The sequence below is a fragment of the Arvicanthis niloticus genome, chromosome 1 (assembly GCF_011762505.2).
Source record: "Arvicanthis niloticus isolate mArvNil1 chromosome 1, mArvNil1.pat.X, whole genome shotgun sequence".
NCBI lineage: Eukaryota > Metazoa > Chordata > Mammalia > Rodentia > Muridae > Arvicanthis > Arvicanthis niloticus.
Genome location: NC_047658.1, coordinates 57009267 through 57036406, shown reverse-complemented (window position 1 = coordinate 57036406; position 27140 = coordinate 57009267). Strand labels below are relative to the sequence as shown.

Genomic DNA, 27140 nt, shown 5'->3' with positions numbered 1-27140 from the left:
AATAGGTGTCAAATGAAATAATTTTTATAGCCAGTAAGAATTTTCAGATATTATATGTTTTAATGATAGAAACATACCAGCATTAAAAGTACAAAAGTGCCTGATTACATGTTTTGAGCCTATAGACTGATATCCTCATCATATATTAAAAATTTATTGTCTAGGTTGTTTTCTATATTTTTTAATGGTCAAAAAGCATATAATATCATAATGCATAGAAACAACATGCTAATTATGTGGATATGTTCGGAGTACTATGTAAGCAGTTAAATTCAACTGATACTTTTAGCTTTAGCATGTGTTTTCCTAAACTCATGAATGGAATTGATTTGTGGTCTCAACAAAATCATGTAGCACTTTGGCATAAATATGCAAACAAGCATCCCTGCGCTGGAGGCCAAGACACAGAAGACCTCCACAGCAACCATAGCCTTGCCCTTAGTGCTGTGGTAGACAGGGAGGAAGGTGACCCAGACGCTGCAGAACACCAGCATGCTGAATGTCAGGAGCTTGGCCTCATTGAATGTGTCAGGCAGATTCCTGGCCAGGAAAGCTACAGTGAAACTGGCTAGAGCCAGAGAGCCCATGTATCCCAGGACACAGTAAAAAGCAATCACTGAACCTTTGTTGCAAACAATGATGATGTGTCCATATACCATGTGTAGATCAGCATCAACAAATGGAGGAGAAGTTCCCAGCCAGATTCCACAGAGAATCATTTGGATGATGGTGCACATGGGAATAATGTAATTAGGTGCCCCTGAAAGCAGCAGCCACCTCAGTCTTCTACCTGGAACAGTGATCTTAAATGCTAGTACTACAGTAATTGTCTTGGCTAAGATACTAGAGACAGACACAGTGAATACAATGGCAAATGTGGTCTGCTGCAGGATGCACCTGAACATACTGGGATAACCAATATAGAGCAATGAACAGAGAAAACAAAATATGAGAGAGATTAGTAGGACATAACTGAGAGTTTCATTATTGGCCTTGACAATGGGAGTGTCTCGGTGTTTCAAGAAGATGTAGAGGACAACAGCTGAAAGAGCAGAGAAGCACAGAGCCAAGCCAGCCAGAGCCATTCCCAAGGGGTCTCCATAATCCAAAAAGGTCACAACCTTTTTGAGGCAGTTAGTTCGATCTGAGTTGGCATACTCATCCTCTGGACACTTCACACATTGATCCATGCCTAGTATAGGAAGGGAAGTATTTTCAGATTTAGATTTTCTAGAATAATCACAAGATATAGTAATCTTACACTTTAGAAATTCATAACTAATGTAGACTAACTTCTAGTGTTAGAAGCAAAGTTAAATGTGGGAGCTTCATAAGATGTGATCCTAATTTTCATTGCTTCTGATCTTTATGCAAGCATCTCTTCATATTTATCTAATATGTTCAACATGTTTATTGTATTTTTCAAAAACAAAACTATTCTGTTGCATAATTTTTGTTTCCACAATAGTATGTTTAGATCAATCACTCATAGCATCACACTTTTTTCAATTATAATTGTATATTTTGTAAAAGAAGAACTTTGAAGGAGATGTGTCAGTGTATCTATGTATCAGAAAAAAGTATGGTCCTACATGTGGTCTCAAGCAGATATTTAGGCATATAAACTGTACTACTGCATGTCTTAGAAAAGAATTTACAGTCAAATTTTCTAAACCATGAGAATACAAATTCTCTTTGAAATATTTTTTCTTACACACACAAATATTTATGTCCCTTATCATTGATTGTGGAAACTTACCTTTTAAAGAGACACACAGATAAAACCATAGTCAAAAAAAATTTAGAGTTTTGGAGTTAAGTATAATGTATACCTTTATAAAATCAGTTCTTCAGTTAAGGGTCAAATTTCCAATAAAAGGATTTAAAGAGCTTAAGAGCTCAAGGACAAGAGAGTTTTATATAAGTGTGTATTTTCTAGAAAGGTCACAAGAATACACCCATAAGCATCTCACCATAAAGGGCTTCTTAATTCTGAGCTGACTGAAAATAAAAACAAAAAACCTGACCCATTGGAGTAGGGAAGAAACATCATGCATAATTGTATCTTTGAGATATATAGATATCTTAGAGATAGAATTATAGATAAAAAGAAATATAGAGAGTGAGTTAAATGTTTTCACTGAGAAGTATATACTAATTAATTATAATTGGATAAGAAATTTATCTTCCCTTTGTATATACAATTAATATATAGAGTGATGTATATATATATATATATATATATATATATATATATATATAGAGAGAGAGAGAGAGAGAGAGAGAGAAATACATATGTATATGAGTGTTTGTGTGTGTGTTATAGAGATGGGGAGAAACAAATAGAGACAGAGACAGAGATAGAGAGACAGAGAGACAGAGAGAGACAGACCAGTTAATAAAATGCCATAAATTTGAAAAAGTGTAAGGAGGGGAGTTTGGGGGGGGGGGGGGTACATATAAAACATAGGGCAATAAACAATGCAATCAGATTGTAATCTCCAAAAAAAGTATTATAAACAGCACCAATAACATCAAGGGAAAAAGAGACAACATGAAAAATCATAACCTAAATTCTTTATACATCAAAAATATCACCTTCAGGTTTATGATTCAGTGTGTGAATTGTGGAAGAGCACAGTATATGCCAGTTTTACTTATTTATGAAAGATTTGACTATCCAGCACTCCCTAGGTTGTAGTACTTATTTAAAAAATACCATGCTCTAAATAATAGTAAATGCTTCAAAATTAATTTTGACAGATTTTAGAAGTTAGATGTTTTTTAGATTCCTTCCATTTGCATAGTGGTAGTTTACACAAGAATATATTCAGTTTATTCAATGAAGTTAAGCAAATAGATCAAAGTGAAAAGTGGTGGTCTTTTCTTACTGAGTTTCTTCATTCAATGATATATATTTGGGTTCATTTTCTATCTCCTTCTTGATTTTGCTGAACAGTGTTATCTAAATGGTTGAGTAGAAGTATTCAAGCACTCCAACATTTTACTCACCTAAAAATGATCAAGTAGTTTTTCTACTTTCCTCATATTTCTTAAATATAGTACTTAAAATCCTAGCAAGGGCAATACAACCACAATACAGAATCAGGGATACAAATTGTGAAGGAAGTACCCAAGGGAGTTTCAGATGATATGATAGTATACATAACTGACCCCCAAAATTCGACCAGAAATGTCATACAGCAGATGAACAATTTCAACAAGGTGGTATGGTATAAAATTAACTCAAACAAATCAGTAGCCTTTCTTTATACAAATGATAAACAGTCTGAGAAAGAAATTAGGGAAACATCACCCTTCATAATAGCCATAAATTCTACAAATATTTTGGTTTAACTATTGCCAAGGAAGTGAAAGATCTCTCTGACAAGAACTTCAAACACCTGGAAGAAGAAATTGAGGAAGACCTCAAAGGATGTAAAGATCTCCTTTGCTCATGCAGCAGTAGGATTAACATAGTAAAAATGGACTCCTTACCAAGAGAAATCTACAGATTCAATGCAACCTCCATTGAAATTACAACACAATTTTTCAGAGATATGGAAAGAGCAATTTTCCACTGCATAAGAAAAAAACAAAAAACCCAGGACAGCAAAAACAATTCTCAACAATAAAACAACATCTAGGGAAAATCGCCATCTCTGACCTCAGACTGTACAACAGAGCAATAGTAATTAAAACAGTGTGGTACTAGTACAGAGACAGACATATTGATCAGTGGAATAAAATGAAAAACCCAGAAATAAACCCATAAGCGAACAGACACTTGGTCTTTGACAAAGAAGCCAAAATACACTGGAAAAAAGAAAGCATCTTCAATAAATGGTACTGGTTTAACTGGTGGTCTTTAAACAGAAGAATGAAAGTAGGTCATTATTAATTCCCTTGTACAAAGTTCAAGTTAAAGTAGATCAAAGAACTTAACCAAAAACCAGATACACTGATCTAATAGAAAAGAAAGTTGTAAAGAGCCTTGAGCTCACTGGCACAGAGGAACATTTCCTGAATAGAATACCAATGTCTCAGGCTCTATATTTAAGTATTTATAAAGGGGAATGCATGAAAGCTTCTATAAGGCAAAATGTACCATCAATAGCAAAAATTGCCAACCTACTTATCAGAAAAAAATTCTTCACTAACTCTCCATCTGGCCAGAGGCTAATATCCAAAATATATAAAGAAATGAAGAAGGTAACCTCCAAAGTACCAAATAACCCAATTATAAAATGGGGTACAGAACTAAACAAAGATTTCACAACAGAGGAATGTTGAATGGCCTAAAATCAATAAAAGAAATGTTCAAAGTACTTAGTCATCAGAGAAATGCAAATCAATCAACACTGACACTGAGATTCTACTTCAACCAATCAGAATGGCTAAGAACAAAAACTTGAATGACAACACATGCTGGCAAAAATGTGGAGAAAGAGGAACACTTTCTTTTCTGATAGGATTACAAATTGGTAGAATCACTTGGATATCAATCCGGTAGTTCCTCAGAGAATTGGAAATAGTTCTAACTGAAGACCTAGATAAACTACTCTTGGGCATATACCCAAAATATACCACACCATATCACAGGGACATGTGCTCCATGAGGTTCATAGCAGCCTTATTTGTAATAGCCAAATGCTGGAAACAACCCAGATAACCCTCAAACAAAGAATGGATACAGAAATGTGGTTTATTTACACAGTGTAATACACTTTAACTATTAAAAATGAGGATATCATGAATTTTGCAGTCAAATGGATGGAACTAGAAATATTATCCTGAGTGAGATAACTCAGACACAAAGGAACACATATGGAATATACTCACTGTTAAGTGGATATTAGTCAAAAAGTACAGCATACCTAGGAAACAACCCACAGACTATAAGAAATACAACAGAAATGACCAAGTAGGGATATTTTAATTTCACTTAGAAGGGGGAACTAAATAATCACAGGAGAGGCAGAATTCTGGAGGGAACTGGATAGGAAAGGGGGGGAAAGGTAGAAACAAAAAGAGGATCAGATATGGGAGCCAGGAGAGAAGCCCACCATCCAAATACTATGAAAAGAAATAAGCAGCCTGGAAGGCAGCAGTGGGGGACCCTCTAAAAAGTACCAGACACTTAGGAGGTGAGAGACTATCAGGTCTCATTGGGGGTAACCTTAGCAAAAATAGCCAGCATTGGGGAGATGGAATTCAAAGAGTCTACCTTCAGTAGATAGACAGGGTCTCAGGTGGAGAGACAATGCTACTAACCCACAGTCAATATTTCTGTCTCAGAATTTTTCCTGTGTAATAGAACTGCAGGGACAAAAATGGAGAAGAGACTGTTGGAAAAACAGTCCAATGACAAGCTCAAATTGGGATCCATTTCATGGAGTGAGAGGAACCAAGACCTCACACTATTACTGGTGCTATGATGTGCTTATACATGGGAGCCTAGCATGACTGCCCTCTGAGAGAACCAAGAAGCAGATAACGGAGACAGAGGCATTCGCTTATACACAACCATCCTACTGAAATCAAGAACTCTTATGTTTGAATTAGGGGAAAAATTGAGGAATCTGTTAGGGAGAGCAATCTTGCTGGGAACACCATACAGTGACAGAGACTGCCTGCAGTATGAAAGGATGGAGACATCTCAGAAAGCCATGGAAGTACCTTGTAAAAAAAGGATGGTGTCTGGGACCATGAAAAGCAGGAGATACATCCCTCCGGGGAACCCTCCATCTGAAATAAGGGACTGCCTGCAGTAGGCTGGGATGGAGATGTCTCAGTAGCCTGTGGCAGCTCCTTTTAAGAAACCAGTTGTTCCCATTTCTTTTAACCTTAGCCCTGGACAAGAGCTGTATAGATTTCATTTGTGTGTGACTGTTTTTCAGTTGGCCTTGATGTGCACATGAAGAGTGAGTGAAGAGAGAATATGAGGTGTCTATGAATGAAAGGAGAGGACATGTGGTATATGTGACATGTGTGTAAAGAGTTTGTGTGAGAGTGAAAGGAGAATGCACAGAAGTGTGTAAGAATGTGGGAATTCAAGGAAAGAAAAGCTACAGTGTATCTGGTTTTATGTGAAGGTCCTTTATCCACTTGGACTTGAGTTTTGTACAAGGAGATAAGAATGGATCAATTTGCGTTCTTCTACATGTTGTCCTCCAGTTGAACCAGCACCAGTTGTTGAAAATGCTGACCTCTTTCCACTGGACAGTTTTAGCTCCTTTGTCAAAATTCAAGTGATCATAGGTCTGTGGGTTCATTTCTGGGTCTTCAATTCTATTCCATTGATCTTTCTGCCTGTCTCTGTACCAATACCATGCAGATTTTATCACTATTGCTCTGTAGTACAGCTTGAGGTTAGAAGTTCTTTTATTGTTGAGAATACATTTCACCATTCTGATTTTTGGTATTCCCAATGAATTTGAGAGTTTCTCTTTCTAACTTTATGAAGAATTGCTTTTAATGGGGATTGCACTGAATCTGTAGATTGCTTTAGGCAAGATGGCAATTTTTACTATATTAATCCTGCCAATCCATGACCATGGGAGATCTTTCCATCTTCTTAGATCTTCTTCGATTTCTTTATTCAGAGACTTGAAGTTCTTGTCTTACAGAACTTTCACTTGTTTGGTTAGATTCACACCAAGTTATTTTATACTATTTGTGACTATTGTGAACAATGTAATTTTCCTAATTTCTTTCTCAGCCTCTTTATCTTTTGAGTACATGAAAGCTACTAATTTCTTTGAGTTCATTTTATATCCAGCCACTTTGCTGAAGTTCTTTATCAGGTTTAGGAGTTCTCTAGTAGAAGTTTTGGGGTCACTTAAGTATGCTATCATATCATCTGCAAATAGTGATATTTTGACTTCTTCCTTTCCTATTTGTATCCCTTTGACTTCTTTTTGTTGTTGTCTAATTGCTCTGACTAGGACTTCCATTACTATATTAAATAGGTAGGGAGATAAAGAGTAGCCTTGTCTAGTCCCTTATTTTAGTGGGATTGTTTCATGTTTCTCTCCATTTAGTTTGATGTTGGCTGCTGGTTTGTTGTATTTTGCTTTTACTATGTTTAGGTATGGGCCTTGAATTTCTGATCTTTCCAAGACTTACCATGAAGGGATGTTGAATTTTATCAAATGATTTCTCAGCCTCTAGTGTGATGATCATGTAGAGTTTTTTTCTTTGAGTTGGTTTTTATAGTGGATTACATTGATGGATTTCTGAATACGAAACCATCCTTGCATTCCTGGGATAAAAACTACATGATCCTGATGAATGATTGTTTTGATGTGTTCTTGCATTTGGTTTGCGAGAATTTTGTTTTGGAGAAGGTGGGGAAGAACCTTGAATACCTATGCACAGGGGAAAGGTTCCTGAACATAACTCCAATGGCTTATGCTCTAAGAGCAAGCATTGACAAATGGGACCTCATAAAATTGCAAAGTTTCTGTAAGGCAAAGGACACTGTCAATGGGACAAAATGGAAACCAACATTGGGAAAAGATCTTTACCAATCCCACGCCCAATCAAGGGCTAACAACCAATATATACAAGGAACTCAAGAATTTAGACTCCAGACAACCAAATAACCCTATTAAAAGTGGAGTACAGAGCTAAACAAAGAATTCTCAATTGAGGAAACTTGAATGGTTGAGAAGCACCTACAAAAAAAAAATGTTCAGCATCCTTAGTCATCAGGGAAATGCAAATCAAAACAACCCTTAGATTCCACCTCACACCAGTCAGAATGGCTAAGTTCAAAAACTCAAGTAATTGCAGAGGCTGGCAGGGATGTTGAGAAATACACTTCTCCATTTTTTGTGGGATTGCAAGCTGATGCACCCACTCTGGAAATTAGTCTGGCTGTTCTTCAGAAAATTGAGCATAGCAGTACCTGAGGACACCACTATTCCACTCTTGGGCATATAACTAGAAGATTCTCCATCATATAACAAGGACATATGCTCCACTATATTAATAGCAGCCTTATTTATAATAGCCAAAAACTGGAAAGAACCCAGATGTCATTTAATAGAGGAATGGATACAGAAAATGTGGAACATTTACACAATGGAGTATTACTCAGCTATTAAAAACAATGGCTTTGAGAAATTCTTAGGTAAATGGAATGAACTAGAAAATATCATCCTGAGTGAGGTAACCCAATCACAAAAGAATACACATGGTATTCAATCACTGATAATTGGATATTGGCCCAGAAGTTCGTAATACCCAACATGCAACTCACAGACCACATGAAGCTCATGAAGAAGGAAGACCAAAGTGGGTACTTCGGTCCTTCTTAAAAGGAGTAACAAAATACTCATGAGAGCAAATATGGAGACAAAGTGTAGGACAGAAACTGAAGGAGGGTGTGGTCTGGAGACTGAATATAATAATTGGGGAATGCAAACAGGAATTACAGAGACAAGTATTAAAAAATAAAATACACGGGCGGTAGTGGCGCACGCCTTTAATCCCAGCACTTGGAAGGCAGAGGCAGACGGATTTCTGAGTTCGAGGCCAGCCTGGTCTACAGAGTGAGTTCCAGGACAGCCAGGGCTACACAGAGAAACCCTGTCTTGAAAAACCAAAAATAAATAAATAAATAAATAAATAAAATACAAAAGGTAGAAAGGTGGTTCTCACACATTGAAGGCATAATAGGAAAATGCATAAATTGGTTAATTAATTGTTACATATACAAAAAATCCACAGCAGAAAATTTTCAGCAAATCTGTGATTCAATAAAAAGAGAAGACCTAGGAATATCAGGAAAATAGAACATAGGAAGGAGCATGACAGTTGTAAGTTCCATAAAATATTTTTAACAAAATAATTAAAGAAAATATTTCTACCCTAAAAAGATGAATATAAAGGCACAAGAAGAATGCAAAACACTAAATAGATTTATCAGAAATGTAAGTCCCATTGCTACATAATAACCAAAACACCAAATATATAGAAGACAAAAATGTTAAAAGCTGTAAAGCCAGTAGATTTAATAACATATGAAATCAAAATTCTTAGAAATACACCTGAGTTCTTAGATTCTAAAAGCCAGAAGGGTTTGGAAAGATGATTTTCAGACTCTAAAAGACTACAGCCAGCCCAGATTACAATACTCAGCAAAGCATTCAATTACATTTAAGGGAGATTAAAAGATGCCAGCCCAGATTACAATACTCAGCAAAGCATTCAATTACATTTAAGGGAGAAATTAAGATATTGCATCATAAGTTTAAATTTAAACAATATCTACCAACAAATATAGCCATACATAAGCACTAGAAGGAAAAAATCAAATGAAGGAGGTTAACTACCTCATGAAAATTTAGGAAATAAATAATCTCATATCAGCAAAGCAAATGATTGAAAGCATGTGCAACAATAAACCCACCCCCCACATGCCTGCACACTCACAAATATCTCCTCTACCATCACCATAAGTACCACTTCCAACCCTAAGCCCCACAACCACACACATGCACACTCACACACACACAAACTGCAACTACCAACCATTGGCCTTTTATATAACTCAATATTAATTGTCTTAATTTGCCCATGTTAAGACACAAATAAAGAAAATGAATACAAACATGACTTATCCTTTTGATCCATGCAAGAAATACACCTCGACATCGAAAATACATAGTATCTTTGCTTCAGCGTAAAGGCTTGAAGAAAACATTCCAAGAAAATTGACCTGAAAGACAACCTGTTATACAGATGTTAATATCTAACGAAATTGACATCAAGCCAATATTAATCAAAAGAGATGGAGAATGACAATACATATTGAACAAAGGAAAATAATCAAGATATCATGCCAAATACTGATATCTATGCTACAAAGAGAAGGACAGCATCTTTTGTAAAGAAAACACAAATACTGTTTAAATCATACAATGACTACCACATACTGATGGTAGGATTCTTCAACTCCCTACTCTCCACAGTGGACAGGTCATTGAGACTAAAACAAAAGCAGTGAATTATTGGTGCTAACTGGCGTTATGAATCAAATTAATTAAAAAAATATTTACAGAATATTCCACCCCAAACTTTAACAATATATACTTGTTTTTTCAGCATCTCCCAGAATTTCCTCCAAAATTAAACTACTCAGAAAAAAAGCAAATCTGAAAAGATACAAGAAAATTGAAATAACTCATGTATTCTATAAGATACATTGGATTAAAAGCGGACATCATCAACAACAGCATAAACACAGAAACCTTTCAATCTTTTGGGAAGCAACAAGATTTAGTTTAATGAAATAATTGATCACAACTAAAATTAATAAATTTAAAACCTTCAACAAGCATGCTACATGAGGAGCATCCAGGTTAAAACTCATCTCTGAAATTCTCCTGCCTGCTGAATCCCACTAGTCATGCTAACTTGTTCCTGTTTTGCCTGTTCAGGAATCACACCAGGGTCTTTATTCAAGCTGGAGCTTGCACTCACTACTATCACTAACACAGGAGGATAGGAGGGTGGGGTTCCTGAACCCAAAATTGGATAAGGGTTTAAAGGATATGGGGAGCAAGTGAGGGGCTTTCTACCTTGGCAAGCATCTTTTTGAATGTAAGCTTACAGGTGGGGGTTCTGAAGCAAAACTTTGAATAGTCACAAACAGTCTGAAAGTACATCTGGAAATACCAGACAAATATTTATTGGCTGTTGCTAGGGAGTAGTTAGCAAGTAACTGGGGAATGGGCCAAAGACAAGCTATGTAGTTCTTTCAGGTTGAAGCTTGGTTTCAGCTGCAGATAAAGTTCTCAGACCCTTTTTCTGTTAAAATGGAGGCTGATCACAGGATGGAGTAGATTTGGCCTCTCACTATGAGCTAGCTACTTTTTCTACCCTGAGTTTCATTGTCTGACCAGTATTAAGCTGGACTCTACCATGCCCCCTCTACATGCAACATCCAGGTCTGAATACCAAGAACATTCAATATAAGGCTGCACAAATGAAGTCTTCTCTACTGGGGACATCAAGATTAGGTTCATCTTCTTAATCACTGCTACACCAGGAATATCTATGGACAGCTAGATTGATAAAGGCAAGCTAAAGAACACAATCAACAAGGGCTAGTACAATATGGCACCTTTCCAGTGAACCTATCCAATTACAGCAAGCCCTCTATATTCTAAAACAACACTAACAGGAGACAACCAACTAAATCCAACCTTATTAATATGATAAATGCCTGTAAGGAGGAAATCAATATATCCCTCAAATAAATACAGGAAAATACAATTAAAGTGGTGAAGAAAATGAATAAAACTTTTCAAGATCTGAAAATAGAAATAGAAGCAACACTAAAGAAAACACAATCTCATGGAATCCTGGTAATCAAATAACTTAGAAAAGAAAACAGGATATATAGATGCAATTGTTATTAACAGAATATATTAGAGGGAAGAGAAAATCCCAGTCATACAAGATATGATAGAATAAATTGATATATTATTCATAGACAATGTTTAATCTAAAATATTCCTATCATGTACTATCCAGGAAATCTTGGATACTATGAAAACTCCTAATCAAAGAATAATATAAATTAAGAATTTAAAGAGTCTCAGGATAAGGACCTAAGTATATTTTCAACAAAATCATATAAGAAAATTTTCCTACCTAAATAAACAGATGAATAGAAGTGTAAAAATATGATTAAAGAACTTCAACTAAATTAGAACAGATTAGAAAATTCTCTTGCCACACAATAATCAGTACACTAAATATACAGAACAGAGAAGACATTTTAAAGCTACAAGAATACAAATATATATATATATATATAATGCAGACCTAACAGAATTATACCAGAATTCTCAACAGAGACTCTAAACTAGAAAAACCTGGACAGATGTCCTACAACCTCCAAGGAACCACAGATGGAAAACAAAATTACTGTACCCAGCAAGACTTTCAATCTACAAAGACAGAGAAAATTAGATATTTCAAGGAAAAAAAGTTAAATGAAAACTGTCCACAAATCCAGTTCTATAGAAAATCCTTTAAGAAAACCTCCAACCCAAGAAGGTTAAATACACACATAAAAACACAGGAAAAGTAATTCCATACTAGTAAAAAAAAAACTACAGAAAATGTCCCACCATCACCAGCACCAACAATAATATCAAAATAACAGGAATTAACAATTGATGATTAATATCTCTAATCATCAATGGACACTATTCTCTCAAAAAAAGATAGAGGTTAAAAATGATTATGTAAACAGATTGATCTTTCTGCTGCATACAAGTAACACATACAAGCAAAAAAGATAGATATTAGCTTAAACAGCTACTAAAACCTTTTCCAAGCAAAGGGAGATAAGTAACAAAATGGAGTAGCAATTCTAATATCCAATAATATATTTAATCAAAAATAATCAAAAGTGATGGAAAAATACACTTCACACTCATCAAAAGAGAAATCCACTAAGATGGCACCTCAATTCTGAATATCAGTGCCCCAAATGCAAGAGCAACCACATTTGGAAAAGAATATTACCAAAGTTAAACTACACATAGTACCTTACACATTAATAGTGGAAAACTCTACTCCCTCCACTCAATGATGGACAAGTCATGTATTGTGGCCTGAACTGGGCATCAGGTGTGGTTCCATATTCAGATTTGCTGCAGGGGAATGTGAACTCCTCTCAGGCAGACTAAACATGGGAAGCTAATATGCATTTCAAAAAACACCTCTATCTGTTTCTGGGCTTTAGAGAAGTGCTGAAGCACTGTTCAGGGGTGCAAAAATGCAGTCTAAGGTGGAAACCTCAGCCTGAGTATGGAACTACTGAGGCTGATGCCAAAGCTAGGGTCCTCAAACTCCCAGGTGTCCAGTCACTCCTGGAAACCATGTAGAGTCAGGAATGAAGGGGGTCAGGCAGGCCTGTGAGGGAAAGCCTGGGGCTGCAGAGAATAAGCAACTCTAGCTTAGCTCAGGATGATAAATGTTTGTAAGTGAAGAAGGGCCTTCTGTGGGGGACTTAGGCAGCAGTTCTGTACAAGGAAAGCTACCTCCACACTCCCTACAGAATTCTTGATGAGAATAGCCTACAGATTGTAAAAGTTTCTTCCTCAAACCTACTTATGAAGAAGTTGTTAATATCTAAATATGCAAAGAACTAGAAAATTAGACATCAAGAAACCACATAGCACAATGAGAAAATGGGTACAGAGCTAAACAGAATTCTCAACAGAATTCTTGAATGATAGAGGAACACTGAAAAAAAATTTCAACATCCTTAGTCATCATGGAAATGCATACTAAAATGACCTTGAGATTCCATCTTATATGAACCAATATGTCTGAGATCAAAAACTCACATGACAGCACAAACTAGGGAGGACATGGAAAAAGGGCAACAGTCCTCCATTGCTGACTCTGCCAGTATTTAGAGACTGAGCCATCAACAAAAGAGTACACATGAGCTGGGCCAAAGACCACATCACAGATAAAGGATATATGTTGCTCAATCTCCATGACTGCATTGTCTGTTCTCAGTAGGAGAAGATATGCCTAACCCTGAAGAAACTGGTTGTGCCAGGGTAGCGGGATAACAAGAGGGACCCACCTCTCAAAAATGAAAGGGAAGTGGATAGAGGTAGGGATTCTTTGACAGGGAGGGTAGAAATGGTACAGCATTAAGATGCAAATTAATAAAAAACAAAAAATCAAATACATAATTATATAAATAATATATTTAAATCAGGACCAAGTCAGATACACTATTGCACTATCTATTCAATATAGTATTGCTGTTTTAGTTAGAGCAGTAAGAAACTGAAGAATATCAACCTATACAATTTGGAGAGAATAAAGTCAAAGCATCATTATTTACTGATGATATGGTCGTAAACATGTGTTTCTAAATATTCATGTAAAGAACACAGGAAGTTGATCAAAATTATTAGCAAAGTGGCTAGATATGAGATTAACACACACACACACACACACACACACACACACAATCAGAAGATTCCCTATATATAAATGACAAATTGACTATAGAAGAAATTAGAAAAAAACACTTCATAATAAACTCAAAGTAAAATATCTTATGGAATTTATGACTAAACAAATGAAAGTATTGTAGTAAAAACATAAACCACAAAACTTTGAAGGAAGTTAGTTAAATAGTATAAGAAGATAGGAAGATCTTACAATGACTTAAATCAGTTGAGTAACATACTAAAATAGCCATCCTTCAAACTTCAACATATGTATTCAACCAATGCCAACAAATATTTTTATAGATCTTAATAGATCATTTCCTAATCTTGAAAAATAACAAAATTGCAGAGTAAATCACTATTTTTGATTTCAAGTTGTACTGTAGAACTATAATACTAAAAGTTGCATGACATTGGTGTAAACTATGAACATTAATCATTGGAATGAAACTAAAGATGGGAGATAAATTCACATACCTATGGACCCTTGGTATTTCATAAAGAATCCAGAAATACACACTTAGATGGGAGTTGGGGAAAAGGCGTCTTTAAGAAATGGTTTCAGTTAAACTAGATGTCTATATGTAGACTATAAGTAGATCCATATTTATCTCCATACACAATTCTCCTGTCTAATTGCATCAAAGACCTCAATAAAAAATTAAACCAATGTACCTAAGTGTAAGAGAATGGTCAAAAGAATACATTGACACAAGACATTGTGTGCTGAACAAAAGACCAGTTGGCCATGCACAAAAAACAAAAATTAATAATGGGTCATTATATAATTGAACATCTTCTTTAAAGCAAAGGACACCAAAAATTTTAAAAAAAACACCACAGCCTAAGGATTGGTAAATCATTTCCCCCTTTGCATTAAAAGGAAACCTAATATCCAAAATATAGAATGACTTCAGGAAGTAGGTAACAAATATAATATTTAAAATTTAGATATATAATTAAATGAAGAATTGTAAAGAGAAGAGTCTCAAATGGCTATGAAACACTTTTAAGTTTCATCATCCTCAACCATTATGGAAATGCAATTCAAATCAATTTAGGGATTCCATCTTTAGCTGACAAATAGCAAAGTTCAATAACAGAAGTGATAGCTCATGTAAGCAAGCATGTGGGACAAGATGAACATGTCTCCATTGCTAATAGGAATAAAAACTTATTAAACAACTATGAAATAAATATGGCAATTTCTCAGAAAACTGGAAATAGATCTATTGCCAAACCCAACTATATCGTTCTTATATATTTGCCTTGTACTCTCATGAACCACAAGGACAATTGTTCAACTATGTTTTGGTGTCTACAGTCAAAATAGCCAGAAAGTGAAAACAAGTAGATGTACAAATGAAGCCATCATAATAAAATAGCATACATTTATACAATATAGTATTACTAAGTTGTAAAAAACAAAATGGCACCATGAATTTTCTGACAAATGGATGGAGTTAGAAAATGTCATCCTGAGTCAGATAACCAACATCTAGAAAACAGATGTAGTATCATTCACTTAAAAGTTGATATTAGCTGTTAATAAATGATTAATATGAAGAATGGACAGAATCAGAGAAGCTAGATAATAAAGAGGTCTCGGGTAGAGGAGCATGAGTCTTACTGGGAGCAAGAAAGTGAATTAGTCCATTTTGTTGTTGAGGGCAGAAGAAGAGAGCAAGGGGTCTGTTGTGAGTTATGGAAGGAGAGCAAAGAGGGAACACCTGGAATTTGAAGTTATTTGCTTGACTATGTAGAAATATAGTACAGTAAAAACATTTTGGAATTTATGAGGATGGCCCTAGTGAACACGTCTACTAATGGAGATCACAGAGGTTAATGTTGGCCTCTTTGGCAATCAGAAAAGTGGTGTGCTGGGTTAAAATTGGTTGAGTTATTGACTTAGAAGGTGATAAGAAAATCTGTAAACAACCCATGTTGATGCTTGGTCAGAATATAACCATCTCAAACCTGATAGCATGGCCCCATTGCTAATGACAACTTCAACACTGTTTATTGAATATGGAAAGGTGTAGTTGGTATGGGCTAGAAGTCTTTTACTACAGGCTATGTAAAGATAAATACAGATGTTACAATATTCTCTATACCCTTCACTTACAATACAACCATGTTACAAGGTGTGCTTGCACAATGGTAGCACATAACTTGTTGAAATGACCAACCAATGACACATTGAACCTGTTACCACTCTACAAGGTGTTCATGCCTAACCCTACTTGGATGGTCATAACCTGGACAATGGATATTCCAGAGAATTAGCAAATCACAAATAGTACTGTTCTATAAAAAAATTAAAGACTGATTCCATATATATATATATATATATATATATATATATATATATATATATATATATATATGTGTGTGTGTGTGTGTGTGTAATAATATTAATAATATATATTAGTAATATATATTATTAATTATATTGTTAGATCAATGCCCTATCCTGGCCCTGGCATCAGCAGAGAAGCTTCTTTTTTTTTTTTTTTTTTTTTTTTTTGGTTGGTTTTTTTTGAGACAGGGTTTCTCTGTGTAGCTCTGGCTGTCCTGGAACAAATTCAGTAGACCAGGCTGGCCTCGAACTCAGAAATCCATCTGCCTCTGCCTCGCAAGTGCTGGGATTAAAGGCGTGCACCACCACTGCCCAGTCAGAGAAGCTTTTCGAAGTAGCAGATAAGAGCAGGTATATAGACCCTTAGCCAGGAATGCAGAACAAGACTAAATTAGATATCTTCATCTTATTCTTCCATTTCAATTAGGCAGGACTCTCACATGAGAGTCACAAAATTAAAGCCTTAGCAAGAAGCCTGTGTTGGTCTGCACCAGATCCTCTGTATATATGGTATGGCAGTTAGCTTGAGTACTGTGGGACTCCTAACAGTGGGAGCAGGTATATTTCTGACTGTTTGCTGGCCTCTGAAACTCATTTCCTCCTATTGGTTTGCCTTGTCCATCGTTGATGTGGTGACTCTTGGCTTGTCTTATTGTATCTTATGTTGTTCTGTTTGACCATCTTCTTTTGCATTTCCTCACTTTTCTATACATAAAATAAAAAGAGAATGATTCTGAAGAGAGGGATGTGGGAGGAAGCCAAGAATAGAGGAATTGGAAACATGGCTGGATGCATTGTATGAGAGAAGACTCTATATACAATACAGAAAAAATGTATATGAGCAAGGCAAATTTAATAAAATTTATTTTAGTGTCCTGTATTCAACCAACATAAAGATCAGTAAATTATACTGTTTATTTGATTTTGATACATATCCTATAATATCATTAGTATCAATAAAAGTTTTATTAATTTATATAGCATTATAAGTATTTTTAATAATACTATAGTCTCTGGGTTGTATAGTGATTTGGTTAATATTTTAGTGAAAATTTTCAGATATGTATTTAATCTTCATAATCCTCACATGCAAATTATATGAAACCATTTACATACCTAAAATGCATAATCTTTAATATTCTGAAGAAATATTGTTTCCATTGCTTCTAGAATTATGAATCAAAAATATATGCCAATACACAGAGTTTATTATTTCAAATAAGTGTTACTAATTTTTTTTCTTTTATTTATCTTTCCCTTACCACAAAGGACTTTTGAGGACTATGTGCATATTGGAGATACAAGCAATTTTATTACTTTGAGAAAATATACTCTTACCTGTAATGTTGGAAATTTCATTTTCTGGGCAGCGGTAACAATCAAAACAGCAGACAGCCTTTCCCTCCTGAAAGTATTTTCTGAATCCTGGTCTGCAAGGCACAGTACATATGGAGACAAGTATCTGAAGAAAATTAGATAATTTTTTGAAATAAACAGTTTAACATATGTGACAAGCACTGCAGTGAGTCACAAGAGAAAGTCAAAGAAAGCTATTCCTTTCCATACCCTATCATTTTATAAAGTAAAGTTACATTTTTTAAATGATAAAAATTTAATGAACATATGGTGATTTTTCTGTCCTAAAACACTATAACACTCTCTTATAAAGAGAATGAGTAAGAGAGAGATCAAATTGATGGAGAGAGAGAGAAAGACAGAGAAACAGAGAGAATCTAGGATAATGGAAGTCAATAAATGAAGAAATGTTAAAATTTAATTCCATAACAAAACAAAAGTAGACCAGATTATAGGTAGTTTTGCTTCCTGTAAAGCATTAAAATTAAAACTAAATTACCTGCTTGATATTTGTAGCCCACTCTATCATTTCATCAGATACAAACAGTTGTTCACCATTTGGAAAATGACCAGAAAATCTTCCTATTTTCATTTTAAGTCCATATTGTTTTAGGAAATCCATGATATAGAAAATGTCATACTCTGTATCCAGTTTTCTATTCTGGTTCATGTTTATTAGGTCTCCAGCAGGGTTTACAAATTGTATTGTCTTCAGAAAAGAGAACATCTAAAACAAATTTGTCATTTAATTTCAACTTTTCATACATATTACTACAGAAATTAAAAAGTTTATAATGTCACTCATATCCATTATCCACTCCTAAAAGCCACATTTATCAGAAGTGTTCAGTGCTGAAAATGTAAAATATATTTCATATACATTTAAAGTTTCACTATGCTTTATAAATAGTATTTTTCACTGTATTTTATGCTGTAATATATGCACAAATGAATTTATGTTTGGAGAGTAGTGATAAATTATCCATTGTTTTCTGCCACAGTGTTATTTGGTCATAAGATAGAAAAAAATTAATGCTTAATTGTTCAAAATATGGAAAAATACTTGAAATTATTTGAGGTCTATTCAATATATTAATTAGAAATGATTTGTTCAAATAAATGATAAGTCATTTTCATAACTTCAATTACTAATTTGATAAGAAAGAATTTCAAATGACACAATCATGAGATACATGAATGATTGAAATATCAGAGAATCTTTTATGACATAGTTTGTAAAATCCTAACCTGGTGCTATTGTTAACTGTCACATAAATTATGAAACTAACATGATATACCTCTTATGCAGTGGTAGAGTATAGAAATACTTGTATTTAGGATAAAAGTTACTTATTTACAGGGATTTTGACTTCATAATTCCCTTTATGTATGCTATCTCTGTTATATATTTGCCATTCCGTGTAAGAATTATTACCTTCCAGGAGTTAAATTCCGATACCTCTCCATCATTATCTGAGGATGTGTCTACTTGTTGCAGAAGCATTTCATGAAGTGAGTGAGCCACAGCATACACAGAATTGTACATGTTGTAGCATGTTTCACTCATAGACATTCCAAGGGGTGGCACAAAAAACCACTTCAATAGGATTTTGGTTGGACAATCCTTCAGTGTTTTACAATTAGGTGGTGGCAAAGAACACTTAAAGTAAGTCCACCAGAGTTTAGCAAAAGAAATGTCATTACTATAGTTAGAAGGGTGCACTGTCTGTATAAATTGTTTAAAACCAGACATCTCAGACTGCTGATGTGAAAAAATAAGAGTCCCATGAATGGAGTTAAGCATGAAATCTCCTATCATTGTGATCATATCAAATTGTGACACACTGACCCAGAGTCTCTGAATATTTTTATATTTCCATAGTATGAAGTTAAATTGTACAGGAGATTCTTTATCCCCATAGACAATCACAACTTTTGCTGAAGACATTATGATTTGTTCATAATATTTATGAATCATTTTAAGGTATAACATATTATTGTATGTGATAATTGTGACAAACGCTAAGCAGACAGTGTTTCTTTCCATTCTTGTTCTCAATTCAGAAAGGAATTGAATTCCATGGTCATCATCTGAAATGATCACTCCTACCCAGTTCCATTTGAAGTAAACTGCTAGGGACACCATGGCTAGTGGTAGAGCTGTTTCTTTGGGAGACATCTGGTACAGATGAGGAAACTGTTCCTGGTCACTTAGATGAAGATGAAAATAACCACAGTAAATCTGAAAGATATTGACCATAAGCATCTCTATGGAGAATATGGAATGCATAGGGCTCACCGTAAGGTCTAAGTGTGCTAGAGCACATGCTAGAAGTGTGAGAAAGTGTCAATTCTTCATCTTAATACGAAAATCATATCAAACGTCTTGTGAATTGCTATACAGGTACAGATAAACTAAATCTTCTGGTAAAATTTTTCACATCATGTTGTGTCTCCTGCCTTTTTGTCATTAAGCTGTATTGTTTGCCAAAAACCGTATCTAACTTTTATGTTTAATAGATCAGAATAGATATAATTGAATTCTCTGTCTTTTAGTCAGCATTGGTACTCAAAAAATTATACTGTGGTAATATAGTATTTCAATAAATGTAACACTCTGTGACTTACCTCTGGAGTCCTGGAGAAGTACAGCATTGGTCCAAGTGTATAAGATGTTATCCATATAGGTCCCGTGAGTACAATTAAATATCTCCTCTGATTTTTGCAGTGGTAATTAGGAATAATTTCTTTTTTTTTCATGGACCAATCTCTTTCTATACTATCCGCAATTAGGTTACATTTAATCTTAACTAGTAGAGAAATGTTAGGTAAAATATAAATGTTCCTATTGATTTCTTCAATGGCAAAATAAATAGAGGAAATCAAGTGGATGGTCTTAGGTGTCACCCTGTAAACAGAGCACACCATTTATGGTGGATATAGGTTTTAATTATGGTATTCTTAAGTAAAACCCATTGTGTGTTAAGCAAAGAATTCTTGAATTTTTGTGACCCATTTATATGTTGATACAGTTCCTTATTGTGGTATATTTGGATATGAGAGTTCAAAATAATTTAAAAATCTGATTTTTAAAAATTTTATGAATTGAACTTTGTTTATTATTTCTGTTTTTAAATCTTGATATATATATATACATATATATGTATGTATATATATATATCATTTACAATGTTTTCCATTATCTTCTTCTTTTGAACTCTTATTTAATTGTGTTTTGAAATTAATCACCATGTGCTTTTTTCTTTTGATTTTTTAAATTATTTTTTAAAATATGAATTTTATACTAACAAGATTTCTTGAACACAGTGAAATATCTATGTTTCAGCCATGACTATGAAAAGATTTCTGAGCCATTGAATCTGCCCATGCCTTCATTTTATAACTCTAATACCTAACATGTGGGGGAAAAGTAATGAGAATCATCTGCTATCTATAATATTACACTTATTTACCGTATCAGCACTAAAAAAATCTCATGACCCTCCAATTGAATGAAGAATAGGTGGCCTAATTTTTCTGGGTCAACAATTGGCAAAGTCTAAAGAATTCATAGGTAATGCAAATACCACAATCATACTTACACACTTTTCTTCATTCCACACAGTTCATCTCTTTTCATTTTCTATTTGAAGCTGTACAAAATTAAGTAATACTAAATTGGTTTTAACTACATTTCCCTGTTTTGATTGAGCTCCTCTTGCCTCACATATTCCCTTAGGCTGTACTAATTCCTTCTTTCTCTACAATCACTGGCTATTACATAACTGGCCTTGGGTTCTATTGGTTCAGATATGTTCTGTTACTAATATGTTCACTTTAGTTTTTCTCTTTTGTTAAGCATATTTAACGGGATAGATCCGCTTTGATATATTTTATACAGTTTGATAATCTTATTTAACATTTACGTATCATTTCAGTGTATTGTACATGAGCTTTTTTGCTTTTGCCTCCTCTGTATTTTCTGCAATGCTTTGTGACTACAGTAAATATTTATCCAACTGGACATAACTCTTAGCTCTGAATCTGGTATTTGATGGACTAAACACTTATTTTCTTCATTATTTACTACTTCTTATTTTTTAATAAATTTTTTTCTATTCAGTCCCTTATATATTGGATATTCTCTTTCATTCAGAAATACCTGAAATAGTGCCATACTTTTTAAGGTGAAAGCCATTCTGTATTGGAGACAGACATGCATTTTGAAAATTGACTTCTCTAAATAATCCTATTCAATTGCTGAAGTATGAAGGTTTAACGTGTTAAGTAATATAAACTTTTCATTACAAACTAGTTTACAAGCAATATTAAATAATAAAATGACTAGTAGGAGTATCACCACTTCTGAGCTCACTTTGTACTACACAGCTCTTTATTAATAACATTTGCCAAAAGGCAGTGGTGACTGATCAATAGTATGTAACTGAAGACCTAAAAACAAACACATGCCTTTGAACATGTGATTTTTTTTCTATAATAAATCTGCACTAAAATAAAAAAACTGCCTTGAATAATGGTACTAGCCCAACTGCATGGCTTAATCTTGCAGAATAAAAATATATCTATGTCTATAATTGTGAAGAAATCTCTACTCTAAGTTTTGTATCCCAACTGTGCAAATAAAAAATCACTGGTAATACAGTTTCAAAGGTATACTGAATGCCATGTACATAAAAAATATAAGATAAACTCAGTGACATTTTTGAAATTCTATATATTGTATTTTGTCAGGAGATTAACTTTTGAATATTATAGGTTTTTTGTTTATGTTATAACTTCTTAACTATTTTTATTGTCTTCTTGTTTGTAAAGATGTATATTTCTAATCTTCTATTTGTATGTGTGATTATCTTGATATTTTTGTTTTTGCAGGAGCTTCTTTTCTGATTGATTGAATGATTTTTATAATCTGAAATATTTGGTTTATCCTATTTTATTACTTTTCTTTATATGTCAAGTTTTTAATGAGTCAAGTGAATGATGTGGGTCCATATGAGAGGTAATTAATAAATGATCATTCAGGAGTTTAGGGGGATAAATTTACACTTTGAGTATATTATGCTAAAATCATATTTTATATAAATAATGATGGGAAACTAAATGTGATTTTTGTTGTAAATTTAGATGGACTTGGAAAATAGTATGCTTAGTAAGAACTATAATAGGGCACAGGGCATATAATCTCAATTATATTAAAAATGAAAATGTACAAGTATGGAACAGAAAGGGGATGTTGGAATAGGGTAGGTATGAATTGATAAAAAGATAAGAGTTGAGGATACAGCAATCAGGATTGCCAATGAAAACTTCTATGTATTTTAAGCTTCATTGTGCTGTTGGACACACACATACACACACACACACACACACACACACACACACACACATATATGTTCTATTCACACTTGGAACACATGGATAATAAATTACGCATCTACAAAACCTAAATAGAAAAAAATCAATTTAAATCAGATTAGCTATATTAAAATTTGTGTTTAATTTTTTAAATCATATACTTTAATTTACATTAAATTTTATTATGCAATTATTTATAGAGAATGATTTCTATATAAAATATTAATGTTTTACATTTTAAAAATATTGTTGGTTTTATTCTGCCATCATCAGTGATGTCACATTGTATAATCTGCTTAGTGAGTGTCTATTTATCAGTTGTGGGATTTCTTTTAATCTGTGGAAAGCCTGAAGTTTATCTGATGAATATTTCCTGTTCAATGCAACACAATGACTTCTACTTCTAAGCATAAAAGTAAAGTGACATTTTGAATCTTCAAGCTTGAAAGCTCTAGTTATTTGCCTCTTATTATTTCTTATAAACCAACTATATATACATGTGAGAAATAATGGACTGCATATCTATCTGTGCATAGAATATGATTAAAACATGGACTGATATAAGCAATGGGCAGATGCTGAATGAGAGAAAATGCTGAATGAAAAAAAATAGTAATCTTTAAAATTGTATCCCCTTAGAAGTTAAATCTCATGTAATAGAAGGCAATAAATATAAGAGCATATCTTCAGTGCAATATAGACTTGATTGGTTTTTTAAAGTTTGCAAATAGTAGCATGGGGGAATGCATAAATCTGATGAATTATTTGAAGGGATTAAATATAATGATAATGCGCTCTATGCTATCCTCAAATAGGTAAAATACATTAAAAAATAAAAGGTAATATAAGGTAAGGTAATTGTGAGGGACAAAAAGAAAACATTTATGCATTATTCTCTGACTTATTGTAAATAACTCTGTAGATGTGCATAAAAAATAACTATCATATAATGCAGGTCTAACACTTATTGGTACTATAGGAGATTTAACCTAAAAAGTATCCCAGGATGTAAAGTGTCTTCACTATATAAAAATCTGTTAATGTAATCCACCATAAAAACAATCTCAAAAATTCACATAATCATCTCAGATGCTAAAAAGGCAATGGACAAAATGAAATACCTCATTATGTTAAAAGTATTGGCGAGATCATGTATTCAATGACCATATCTAATCATAATAAAAACAATATACAAGGTCCTTAGATGAAATGACCAACAGTGAGCAGAAGGAGATTGTAGAGTCCACCTTCCCTAGAAAGACAGGGCATACCATGAAGAGATGAGGTTGCAATTGCACATTCAAAATCTATGACCTCAAATGTCTCTGTCTAAAAAAACTGCAAAGACAAAAATTGAGAAAAGACTGAGAAAAAGGAGACCAAGTCACCTGCCCAAATTGGGCTCCATCTCAAAAGAGGCTCCAAGGCCTGACAATATTATAGATGCTATGGTGTGCTTATAGACAGGAGCCTAGCATGACTGCCCTCTGGGAGGCCCAACAAGCAGCTGACTAAGACACACACAGATAATTACAGCCAACTATTGGACTGAATACAGGGACCCCTGTGGTTGAATTAGTGAAAGGATGAAAGAAACTTAGGAGGAGGGCAACACCATAGGAAGACCATCAGTCTCAACTAACCTGGACTCCTAGATGTCTCAAACGTTTAGTCACAAACAAGGTAGCAAACGCTAGCATCACATGGAACCATAAGATGGAAATTGTCCTATAAAGGGAATCTCTCTAAGAACAAGGGCAATAGTGTGATTCATTCATTCAGCATCTAACTGGATTGTGATTCAAAAAAGACAACAAGAAGCTACACTATAAAAGCACCTTAATTAGCAAAATAACCAGCCATGAAACATAAAAAATTTTTAGTTATGTCCTAGAGAAGGACAGACAGAAGTCCTATAGGGTTTTTTCTATCTCTCACTATCCCTGGAATGCTTCGTGTACATTTATGCATAAATGAAAGATGCACTTACTGCTTGTCTAGATTCTCACCGAAGTAATCATTCTTCACATAACCATTCTCTGTATAAATGAAAAAGAAACAATCAATATCTTTATCTCCTAGATAATTTTCTGTGTCTTTGATTCTCCAAAAGCAACTGGGGTCACTCAAATAGCAAAAAAGAAAGGAAAGCTTCAGAATCAAGAAGAGAACAATCAAAGAGAACATCTTTGACATGTTATCAAGATAGGTGCTGGATCAAAATGCAGCATGAAACATCAGGAGAGCAGAAACTCACTTATTAAATTTTCATGAACACACCCAAGTGTCAGTTTTATTACTGTAGTTACTATTAAAGAACAAATGTACTTCTCACAGCATTTACTCTTAAGTTCACTATTTGACTCTGGAGGATTCTGAAGCACTCTCTAGCCTGAGGCTCTGCATCTGAGATCCTATGGCCAGGTGAAAAATGGAGAAAATAATTTTGGTCATGTTGTTCTTCTATGTATCCCTTATGATTACATTTATGTAAGTACATATGAAGGTTCCAGACATGATTCATTTTGGGAATATTATATCACAAGCCTAACTAATCAATCTAGTTTTCTGAAATCATTCATAATAGTTAACTTTGATTTCCTAGGCTATTCCAATGAGGTTTACAAGTAATTATATCAACAAATCTAACTGAATCTAATTGACCTAAATAATAAAAATATTAATATAATTAAGCAATACCTTTATGCATCTTCAAAACTTGTAAACCTTACCTTTGTATTGTTGCTTTCTTACATTTATTATAAATTGAATTACATTAGAACATGGTCATGAAAAAATATGTAATTAATGTTATTCATAAGCTCTTTAACAAAAGCTCATTAAATGGAAAATCCAAAACAATCAAGATTTTTATTTCATTGTCCATTAAAAGGTATTTTTAATATCAAGCTGAGTGCACATAGTATAATCTGTACTGTCTTATGTGACCTCAAGGTGTATTAACCTTAGTTGTGATGTTAAATAAGAACTATATTCTATTAATACTTAAGAATTATTTCCATAATAATGTGTCATTACAATACACAGATTCCTGGACTATTTTCAGTTTGACTTATAAGTTAAAGTAAGTTCTAAATATTCTTTATTATTTATCATCTGTATTGATTTTTTTATGGTAGGGTATCATATGTATATGTGCAAGGATATCATATGTAGAAAACTTTTTTATTCTACTTTTCAGTTCTTTAATAATCCTTAGATTTACATATTATTTTGATCACAAACAGACTGTTGTCTTATTCTTATATTCCTACATTCTCTATCAATCCAACTCTGTGTCCTTTATCTTTTAAGCCCTTCAAGCTTTTCTTGCTGCCAAACTGTTATGGAACAATTGTCTTCCAAAAAATCACAGTTATCTTGTCATGGTATGGGTTCTTATTTTCTTATTTTTTTTCTTTTCTAGGAGCTAAAATTTCCATTCATGAATAAAAGTAGGGAAATTTATGTGCATCGTTCATCTTCATATTTGTGTGTAATCTCTCTTGATCTGGCAAGGCATTGTGTTTGCTACCTCATTCCCTGGATTTTGTACCTGCTCTGCTGTGTTCAGAAATTGATGTTTCCTTCTAGTCATCGACCACTTCCAACACTTATATTCAGTCTGTTCACTTATATTCAGTTCAAATTACTGAACTCAATCCTTGTGCCCTGAGGAACATGTTTAAATATGATCCTCTCAGTCTCAAATAGTGTGTAGTTTCCAATTCTTTCTCCTTCAGCCCATGCATTTCTCCGTGTTAATAATCATATAAAAAATCACATCCTGTTTTGTATTGATTCTGTTAGCCTATGTCTTTTTATTGAGAAAATTAAATCCATTGATGTTGAGATATTAATGACAAGTAATTGGCATTTATGTGTATTTGTGTGTGCTTCCCTTGTTTTTGAGGGTATGGAATGACTTATCTTGTTGGGGGCCGACTTTTAGCAGAAAGCGGCTATCAGCTTTGCAGCCATCTTGAGCCATATACCCTGACATGAGACTTAGATTACAATAGCCTACAACAGCTGAGAACACTCCG

At 33.9% G+C, this 27140-nt stretch overlaps 1 protein-coding gene across 1 annotated transcript; it reads right to left on the bottom strand.

The window, feature by feature from the left end:
* Nucleotides 1-272: 272 nt before the first annotated feature.
* On the bottom strand, nt 273-25290 carry LOC117719498 (vomeronasal type-2 receptor 116-like). Its single transcript, XM_034517615.1, has 6 exons — nt 25085-25290; nt 20347-20626; nt 19154-19960; nt 18218-18445; nt 17701-17824; nt 273-1192 (listed from the first exon to the last, which is right to left on the bottom strand). Exons 1-6 carry the CDS (start codon nt 25288-25290, stop codon nt 273-275), a joined length of 2565 nt encoding a protein of 854 aa, XP_034373506.1.
* Between the last annotated feature and the right edge of the window lie 1850 nt (nt 25291-27140).